Genomic DNA, 10830 nt, shown 5'->3' on the forward strand with positions numbered 1-10830 from the left:
TAATGTCACTGTGTTTTCTTGGCTTTTGTCTTTTGCCTAATTCAGGTCGCAATAACACCGAAACATACTCCGGCCTCCAGGCAAAACATGAAGACCAAAGAGAAAATTTGGTTCATCTACCTGAAGAAGTGACTATTGGAGGTTCCAATAACAGCATCTTGAATTACTTTATACAGTTATCCCAAAATGTAGATCAACAGGTAACTATCAGCATGTAAAAAGGTCCATTAATAATTTAAAATGATGGAAAAGGGTATGTCTATCCAGACAGACCTTGAATTCTTATATATCTTTAAAACACCAACAACTGAACCTTTCTCCCATAATTCTCTGCTCTGTTCCTGACACTTGATTTGGGTGTTCCTATTGACCCTTGGATGTTTCAGCACAATTTATAAAATAACTGGAAATCCAGAAGGGAAATTCATTCATGATGACTGATGCAGACTCAGAATTCAAAATTAACCTTCATTCATTCTTAATGGCACCCCATATTACCTCCCCTGCACATCTGGGTTGTTCTGATACCAAAAATGTTTCACGCATGATTTGTGGTCCTTTGGGATGTGTTAGGCCAGGGGTGTCCACACTTTTTTGGCTGGCAAGCTACTTTTAAAATAACCCAATGATCAATGATCAAATGTCAAAATGATCTACCAACAATAAAAACTTGGAATTAATAACTCCTGTGCTCGTTAGAGTTTATTTTGAAAGGCAGAGCTCCGCAATCTACTTCCATTGCCTTTGCGATCTACTGGAAGATCCGGATCCACCTGTTGGGCACCCTGTGTTAGGCAGTGACACGATAAGCATTAATGGACCTACTTTTATAGAGCACGTTACATCTGCTTACACTTTTTGTAATATAAAAAAAAAAAAAACGTAGCCCAGCTGGGCAGCTAACTACCTTGTTTGTAGTCCCTCAGTAACTAACAGAAAAGCAAACTACATTTGTACAAAGCAGACTTTGCAGCTAACAGGTGGCAAGGTCTTTCCTGGAGAAGTTCCCCTCTAGGACTGGGACACCAAGATGTTTCCTACTGCATGCAGCTCATTACCTAAAGAAATCGCACCTGAGCTCTAAGTCCAGGTGAAAACCAGGACAAGGACCAGGTAGCCAAGGACCCCTCCCAACTCCTCCTGGGCTGGCTCTAGGATACTTTAGTACTGTCTTTTCATTAACCTCCCTAGCGGTAACCCCAAATGTGACTCGGGGTAGAAAAAAGTTGCTAAAAGCAGTAACCCCATGTCACACTCGGGGTAGGTAAATCTATGGGAAGTAATAGTAAAAACAGGCTTACCTGATCCGCCGGCGTCCTGCGTCGTCCATCGCCGTGATCTCTGTCCTCTTCCTTCTTCCTCTGGCCGGCTTCTGCACCCGATGGAGGACCGAGGGAGTTCCCGGTGACTTTGGTGCGTGTGTACGTTGCCGGCAGGGCGGGAAATTCAAAATCGATTTGTATTGCATTCAATTCAAAATACCTGGATTTATATGTGTTAAATAAGTACATTGTTTTCAAGAACATTTATTTTACAGTATATATAATAGTATGACTATAATATGTATTTTTTGATGTCAGGTAATCTTAAAGTGATTGTAGCCATATTAGCAATATCAGTCAGGTCAAAAAGGCAGAAGTATTGATGTCCTTATGAACAGTTTATACTGATTTCTTGTCTTTTTGATTTTAATCCTAACAACTTTTTTAACAGCTAACATTAATGCTGTAACAAAAGCCAATCAGACACCACTTCACTATGCTGCAAAGTATGATGCCATCCGTTCTGTGAAGACACTAATGAAGAATAGTGCTGATGCCACTGCTCGAGATCACAAACAACGCACACCTCTTCACTTGGCTGCTGGACTTGGTTAGTGTCAGCTACTGTGGTACTTTACTGAGAAAACTTTATGTTTACTGAAAGCAGAATGGTTAAAGACCAATTACTCCCAAACTAATATTTTACCTATGAAGGGTTAATTATTCCAAACAAAAGTTATAATATTTACTTATTATATGTCATAGATGGAGCCAGGCAAATGTAGTAATTCCCTAGTTTCTTGAATCCTGGATGCCTAAAAAGTTAAGTTTCCCTGCTTTAGATCCTGACCAACTTGCCTATGCTGACCCCAGTCCACTGCCACGTATTCCACATTTTTGACTAGGCAAGTCATTATTGCAGAAAGGGACAAGTAGTGGCCATCCTGCAATGTTCTGTCCTAGACAGGGTAATGCTACTAAAGTATCATAAAATAAATGATGCAATTGTAAAGGAAAACACAAATGTCTCTTGTCCCAATGTGTTTCGCCGATTGGCTTCCTCAGGTGGGGTAGGGACAAGTAGCAATTTTACTACCCTTAGAGATATTTTTCATTTAGGTCACAAAAGGTATGACAGCATGTAGTAGATACATCTAGTAAAAAGAATCATCCAATGGTGAGGTGTCAAAATTAATCTCCATGTGCAGGTGTACGTCATACACAGTACTGTTACTAATCAATATTATTTGTGCACTATAGTGTGTATGCTTCTTACTGAGACTTTTGCACCTATTGCCCTGTCACCAGTTCACTCGTTTATCCTTCCTGAGACCACTTTGGTTAGGTACCAACCACTGCATACCAATGAATATCCCCAAAACACTTGCTGTTTTGAAGATGATTTGACTGAATTGTCTATATACACAATTTGGCCTACCAATGTTGCTCCCATTCATACTTTTGCTAATTTTTTTCTGCTTACAACACATCATTCTGAGAACTGTTTACTTGTTGTCTCATATATCCCACCACTTGCCCGGTATAATGAAAGAATCCATAATATTCAATTTATCTGTCAGTAATTTCAACATTTTGGGTAATCAGGGTATATAACTATTTCTTAACGCAGAACTTTACCTTGGGGATACTAACCTGTCCCAATTCTGTTGCGGTTATTGTCTCCATTCTTCTGCATCCCCATCTTTGGCCATCTTGATTGGCCAGACCACAATGACGTAACTCCGCACAGGCCCATTGGAGTTCATTCAGTCACTACACCTACACAGCTCAGTAAATTTGGACAGCTGGGTGGTGATCAGGCAGGTAAGAGTCCCTATTGCAGGAGGGACACCCCAATCCCTTTTTGCTTTCACAGCTCAGTGAATTTTGACAGGTGGGTGGTGATCAGGCAGGTAAGAATACTTATTGCAGAAGGGATATCGCCTGTTCCTTTCTGCAAAAAGGACCTATCTAATACCCAACTTTTAAAGATGAATTTTAACCAGGAGCTCTGACAGGTTACCTTATAGCTTACTGATTGATAAATAGGACATTTAAAAGTGACAACTCCACCTCAAGCCCTGGAATCGTTATAATGTTTTGATTTATCTTTGTCAGATCGCAGTGAAGCCGCACGTCTGCTCCTCAATCTTCGATGTGATGCAAGTGTTCAGGATGACACCGGTCTGTCATGTCTGACAATGATGGTATATAACATGCCACCCGTGGTAAGTAAACAAAGGGACAATGCCAGATTTCAGGGGTTAATGGCGCTTCTATATACCCTTTTTTAAATATGTATATCATTTTTTTATTTGCTATGTTTTTGTAAAAATTATATAGTCCACTCATTGGCAATACATTGTAGGAGTGTATTTACTTTGGAGCGATATACACTGCCTGGCAAAAACAATAATATTTCATTGGACCACCTTTAGCTTTATTTGCAGCATACATTCACCATTGTATCCTTTCAAAGGCTTATGCAATGCCACAACATGTATTATTACCCAGAGTTGTATTAGTTTTTTGCCAAGATTTTGATGATGGGAGAATGAAACTGCTGCTAAAGTTTTCTATTGCAGATGCCTAAGATCCCCAATAGAGTTAAAGTCTGGACTCTGGTGGCCAATCCATGTATGAACAGATGCTTTTGCTCCGTGAACCACTCATTTACAATTTGTGCCCCATGAATTCTGGCATTGTTATCTCGGAATATGCTTATGCAATCAGGAAAGAAAAATTCATTGATGGAAAAACCTGGTCATTCAGTATATTGAGGGAATCAGCTAAACTCATTTTTGGGCCCTTAACGTTGTTGAACCTACACCTGATCAACTGAAGCTACTCCAGATCATAACATTGCCCCCACAGGCACCCCAGATCATAACATTGCCCCTACAGGCACCCCAGATCATAACACAAAAAAAAATGGGGGGTAATAATGAGACTAAAATGTTACCAATTCAAATGGTCCAGCTCTATCACATAGGTAGCAAGATGACCTCAGTCCTGCTTGAGTGGCCTTCAGAGAAACGCAGAGCTTACCTTATTCCCAGTGACTAAATGGAAATCTCTCTTTTGGGTGGACCTTTGTCATCCCTTTGAGTATATGTATGGAGTTGTTCTAATATCATAATGTAATCTTGTTTAGTATCATTATAATAAAATGAGTGGTCTCCATTCAAAGTCTCCTGGATGTAATTGTAGCAAAACACTGTCAGGTAATTTCCCCATGCCTAATAGAATAAGTTCTCCCACATCCTCCAATATTATCAATTAACCTGATTATTCCTGCTTTACTTTACAATTTGCGTGCATTTCGTTACTTACATGCATAGCAGTTTATGAGGACCTGCATTATGTAGAGGAACATTTTCTGCCCACACTTCCACTTCCTATAAAATGAAATAACATCTTCTTCTGACATTTTCACCTCACTTATTGTAACTCACTTTACCTGCCTTACTGAAATTGTTTATTAATTGGTCTATGCACTTGTGTGTTTCCTATGAACTCTGCTCTTCGAATGAACCTCCCTAATGCATAAAAGAAGAATAACAGGCAGATGTAAAATAATTCATTTTTATATTTGAGCATCAAAACTAAAATAACTTAAAGTAGAACACTAGGCACACATTGTTTGTATTTTCTGAGGCATTAATCATTGTTGTCTATCCTTACATGATATATATTTTGCAATCCTGATTCACATCAGAAATACCACATTTAATATCTCCAGGTAAACTGCTCCTTCCTGAATACGGGATCTGCTGGTCTCATAAACTGTTTGGAAATCTGCCCAAGTTGCTCGCTTCTTACTCCTTCTAACCTCAATTCTCGATTCTCTAGACTTTTGTTCTCTTTCCACAATTTGGTACTGTATCCTGATACTCTGATCAGTTGCTGAGCCAGGCTGACCGCCTTCCTAAACTTTTACTGGTTATTGCCCTGGATTGTTGCTGACCCTTGACTGCTGTTACCTTCCATCCTGGTGCTGAATTGCCTAGGAGCTAGTTCAGATGTGAGGCTGTGGTGCAATTGCCTCCTCCTCTTGCCTAGAAATTGTGTCCACAGTTGAGACACTACATGTAGTGTTTTATATGTGGCCTTCAATAGGGAATAAATGAAGGTGGTAGTAAGTGGCTGAAGATTGCCCACTTTAAAATGTCGAAGCTCTGCTTTATTAAGAACCACCAGAATGGTTGGGAATGCTGAGATGCTGAGCAGGGCAACCACAGGGAGGCACAAAGGAACTGCTGTTCCCACTGCCCATCTGAACTAAACCTTAGTTCATCTTGCTTTTATAAAGCAATACATTTATATTGTATCCAATCACTGTTTTCTTATCTTTTTAGGCGTTTCTTGCTTTAGATCAGTTCCATACTAAGGATCGGCCAAACCGAAAACAATGCTTTTATCTGAACCATGTGGAGCCACAGACCTCAGGTTAGTGTGATGTGCTTAGCTGAACATACCTACTAATGTCCTTAATTTGTGTAGATGAGCTCACACCAACATGCGAGAGATTTATCATAAAGAGGAATTGCCAATGACAATCAAATTGTGGGAAGATAGCTGTATCTGCATGTGTGTACATGTTATGGCTATGCACATGGTAATAGGGTTTGCACAGATGGTTCACAAACAGGTATAGGCAGTTATATCCTCAAAATATTTACACCCTTTCACTAATTCCTATGGGTGTTGTTGTGCACTGTGGTTACAAATCGTGCAGGATTTATTTTTCTGTTGATTGACAGCTCAATCATTTTGAGGCAATATGTTGTGATTATACACTGAAACATTACCTTGTGGTGTAAAAGCACAAGGTGATTTTTTAAATCCACCTAGCTTGATTTGGTTGAGAGGAGGTAGAAACCAGCTTCCTAATTCTGGCTGATTTTCAGCAAATTACATTTACAATAACCTGAGCTGGTCAATATTTGTCTCTACGGATACGGGGAGTGATTTTGGCAAAACTGATCATGCCACAAATTGCCAGAAACTCTCTATTTTGTGCTTAGGGCCTTTAAAAAAAGACAGGCAAAAGAGGGAAGCATTGTAGCCACAGGAACCATTTCGGGATTGGTACCGTGTTTCCCCGAAAATAAGACACTGTCTTATATTTTTTTGGGGGAAAAGTGCTAGGTCTTATTTTCGGGGTAGGTCTTATTTTCGGGGAAACACGGTATATACTTAATCAAAATCATTTTCTTTATTTTGACCTTCTTTATAGATTCCAAAGCTTTTAGCAAAAATGGTGAACATTTCACAAAATCTTGCAATAAAATTTAGAGTCAAGGAACATTCAGACTTTGCTCTTGTCGCTCTGCTTGTTCCGTATATAAGCCTTTTTAGTAGAATGTATATTGGTTTTGTATATTGTTTCCTAGTTTTGTATCATAGAAAAGGAACATTTTATATAGAAATTTTAGGTTCTCCAATCCAGCCAGAAGCTGGAGCTCTAGCCACTTTTTTTAATGCTTCTGAAATGTTCATTAGGCCCTTTTTTAACTGACTGAGGCTACAGAGCACAATAGTTCAAGATGAAATGTACAAACAGGTGAGAATAGGGACTCTATACCTTCTTCAACATTTCCAAGGTTTCAATTAGAGTAAGAGAGCAACGTCTTCTGAGCTACTTTGTATTATACTGTATGTGTGTTTGCAAAGCAATACTATATATATTTTAAATAAGTAGCCCTTTTAATTAGGATGTTAAATATCTCTGGAGATATTTGCCAAAACAGAAATTACTTTATATATTATGTGTTCTCTTGATAATGGTATTGTGAAGACTAAGGGCCTGATTTATTAAAGCTCTCCAAGCCTGAAGAAGATACACGTCCATCAGTGTTTCAACTTGGGTGATCCAGCAAACCTAAAATGGATCTTGTCCAGGATTGAAAACTTTTGCTAACAAATAGCAAATAAAATCTATTCCAGTTTTGCTGGATCACCCAGGTTCCCTAATGAAAGTGTATCCTTTCCAGCCTTGGAGAGCTTTAATAAATCAGGCCCAAAATATCTTAACAGGAGCTGAGTTTTCTCATTTACAATAAGTTTAGATTCACGCTTTTAGCTGGTGGAGTTTGCTAAATCCCCTTTAGTTCCTGGTATACTTATTATCTGAATGGCCTTGAATTCATGAGAGGGAATTTGCATAGTACAGAATTATGTGACAGCAGCCCCACAAAGAAACATTTTGAAATGCTTGCTAAATCTAGTTGCACTGCATAAGAAAATATAGATTAAGGTATATGGATTTTCTAACTTTGTAGCTATTTACTTCTGCTTGAATGAATGTCTGACTAGCAATCTTGTTACTGGAGGTCATTGGCAAAGGGACTACTCATTTGCTTCTATGGCATCATTGTTGGCTGAAAGGCTGCAGAATCTTGCATTCCAGCAAGAAAGCATTGACAGTGTAACATCTTGCTACTTTTGCCTACAGTAGTAATAATGAAGAAGCTGGGGAATGTTCCCATTGCAATGTCCCTGGTATACTTTTGCTACAGATAGTATCAACAGTGTGACATGTACCCTTTTTTGAAACACTCTTTTTTTGGCACAGGTTTTGGAAGACCTATTCTATAGCTATCAAATAAAAATAGAAATCAAATAAAAAAATAGTATCTGTTGTAATATATGTGGGATATCTAATATATTTTTGTTCTTTATGTATTTTAGATTTTAAAGGAACACAAGCCAAATCTCCAGTAAGTGTCTTTAAAGAAGTAAGATATATATATGTAATGGGGCTTCCAAAATGGCAAAAAGGGTTCTGTATCCTTCGGGTTCTTTCTGATGAGGCATACTGAACACTGTGATGTTCGGTTGGGCTGTGCCATCCAAACAGCCTGGCTTTGTTTTACAATTTTCTAATGGGTTGACTCACAAGTTACATGTTTCTTCATTTTTAGCTTACTTGTAATGGGCTGGTAATACACCTCCACGTTATGCTGTTCTTTGGACAATACAAATTGTTAGCACTGCAGGTCGTGCCGGCGCCACTGCTCCTAATCGCAGGCACGGGCGCCGGGTCCTGTCTTTCAGGTAACCTTCTTCCTAGGTTCCATACCTGTGTTGAGACTTACTCTGGTGTTTGAGCTGGTGTGGGTGTGTCTCTTCTTGTCTATGAGGTAACACACGCCCTCTGTTTTCCACAGCCTATGGGTGTTTACCTGCAGGTACTTAAAGGCACCTCCTACTACAGGAAGTTGCCTGAGCAATCTCTGGCTTCCTCTGTGTTACTCTCTGTGCTAAGGTGTGTTCCTGTTTTGCTTTACCGTGTACCGGACCTTGCTAACGATTTTGGACTCTGCCTGTTTGCTGCCTGACCCTGACCTCGGATACGTTTTGGACTTTGCCTGTTTGCTGCCTGACCCTGACCTTGGATTACGTTTCTGGACTTCGCCTGTTTGCTGCCTGACCCTGACCTTGCAATTCGTTTCTGGACTTCGCCTGTTTGCCGCCTGGCCCTGGTTCTGTAGCATTGCTTCCTGACTCCTGTGGTCAGCTGCCACTGGCCTGGGGATTGCTCTGGAGTGGCACCTGGCAGCTACCTCGCAGCCCAAGCCTATTCTCACCATCAGAGGCTCTAGCGAAGACCTGGTAGCTGCTTAGTCACGCCCCTCTAGAGTATACCCAGTCAGTGGCACAGTGGGTCCACACCCGCTTGCATAACACAAATCTTCTGCAGTTTCTTGGTGTGTTGAATACCTGCCCCCCCCACTGCGCACTACGGTTCTTTCCTTAACTTGTACATCCAATAGGCCAGTGGGTGGAACTACATCACAAATTAGGGTACAGAGACAGCAATGGCAGCCCAAAGAGGCTTTACCACCCCCCTCTACTGTAGCCAAAATTTAAAAAGAAAGGTTTGGTCAACAAAACGCTTCAAAGCCCAATTCCAGGTTTTTTAAAAAAAATAAACAAAATTATTATTAATTAAGGGACTTTTAAGGCATCAATCCACATAGGAATTTATAAATTTCCCAAAATTTTTATTAACAAATAACATTTAAAAACACATATTAAAAATATGACTCTGTTGTACATGATTAAGTTCCTATAACTGAATTATACGCATTTATGCACTCAACGCATTTCACAGATCATAGGCTGCATATACAAAAGCGATGATTGTCTTTGGCACCCTGCTGCGCTCTCTCCCCTTCACTTTCATTACGATCGTAACTCGTACATGGATTAGCCAGGACGGTCGTCCAGATGACAGACGACGAGCGCTGTACACACGCCAGATTCTCGTCCAATACCAGCCCTGAGGCGATTATCAGATGAGAATCATATGATTCTGCGTGTGTACGCAGCCTTAGTCTACTTTTTCAGAAGATACAGATCATCCAGGCCACATCCCCCCCCCAAGGATGGAGCGGTATGGATAATCTTTATCTCAGTTGTCTTCTGAAGAAGTAAACTAAAATCTGCAAAATGCGTCAAGAGCATAATTGTGTATAATTGAGTTATATGAACACAATCATGTCATATTTTAAGATATGTGTTTAAAGGTTATTTATTAATAAAAATTGTTGGAATTTTATAACATGTTTGTTGTATCCATCAATGTAGATTGATACCTTAAATGTCCCTTATATTAATTTGTTTGTTGTTATAAATTGTGTGCTGGGATGTGACACCTATGGCGATAAATCTATATGCAGATGCTACTAGGAGAACATCTTAGACGTTTTTTTTTTTTTTTTAAATATGAAACTCGGCAATCCAGCATCTGCATCCTTCTACTGGATAAACCATAAAAATGTCAGATTTCACCATGAGCAGAAGTTATCTCCTTTATTTCAATCAGCCTATTTTACAGATACTCCAACTGCAAGCCTGTATTTAACTTTCAGGTGGCAGATAGAAACTTGACATGAACACACACCTAATTATAATTATAGATTATGGAAAGATGATCCAGATTAAAGATAAATAATTATACACTACTAGCTGAAAATCGTTAGTTGACTCTTGGAAGAATACATACATTTAATATATCATATGTAAACCTTTGCCAAGAATTGTTGTTTAAACTGAAAACATTCCTCATCTGTACAACACAAACCTGCTCTGTATTATGTGTGGCAGCAGGTGCTAGTGTATGTGATATTGTGAAATTAGCACCAGGCAAAGCATGTTATTTAATCACAGGGGTGTGAAGAGTGGGCAGAATTTCACAAACTGATAAGGAAAATACCTGCGTGTCATCCTTATGAGATATCTGGTGATTGAAATCTCATGCATTGCACTGTGATGCTATTATGAGCAATGTGCACAGTTTATTGCATTGAATATTGAAGCATTTTACAGTCATTTCTAATCACAATCCTCATATTTTATTTAAATAGTACAGCTTCCAGACTTCCAGCCTTTCCTTCAGTCTTGAACAGTTGTACATGCTCATCTCTTGGACTGGGATTGCTTACTCTGATTTCACTGCACACTGTGAGCTTTGCACAGTGTTAAATACATGCTGCACTGAGTCAGATAGGATCCCAGCTCACTTCCTGGCTGCTGGACAACCAGCATCATATAACACTCT

At 39.5% G+C, this 10830-nt stretch overlaps 1 protein-coding gene across 1 annotated transcript in view; it reads left to right on the forward strand.

Annotated features, from left to right (window-relative positions):
• The first annotated feature begins 243 nt into the window (after positions 1-243).
• The window catches only part of LOC140331899 (transient receptor potential cation channel subfamily A member 1-like), a 64987-nt gene continuing 54400 nt past the window's right edge, over positions 244-10830 (forward strand). Inside the window, exons 1-5 of the mRNA XM_072413233.1 lie at positions 244-253; positions 1714-1872; positions 3381-3490; positions 5621-5711; positions 7956-7984. Coding sequence (XP_072269334.1) covers positions 244-253; positions 1714-1872; positions 3381-3490; positions 5621-5711; positions 7956-7984 — 399 coding nt within the window. The remainder of the gene's footprint in view (positions 254-1713; positions 1873-3380; positions 3491-5620; positions 5712-7955; positions 7985-10830) is intronic.

The sequence above is a fragment of the Pyxicephalus adspersus genome, chromosome 5 (genome assembly GCF_032062135.1).
Source record: "Pyxicephalus adspersus chromosome 5, UCB_Pads_2.0, whole genome shotgun sequence".
In the NCBI taxonomy this organism is placed as follows: Eukaryota; Metazoa; Chordata; class Amphibia; order Anura; family Pyxicephalidae; genus Pyxicephalus; species Pyxicephalus adspersus.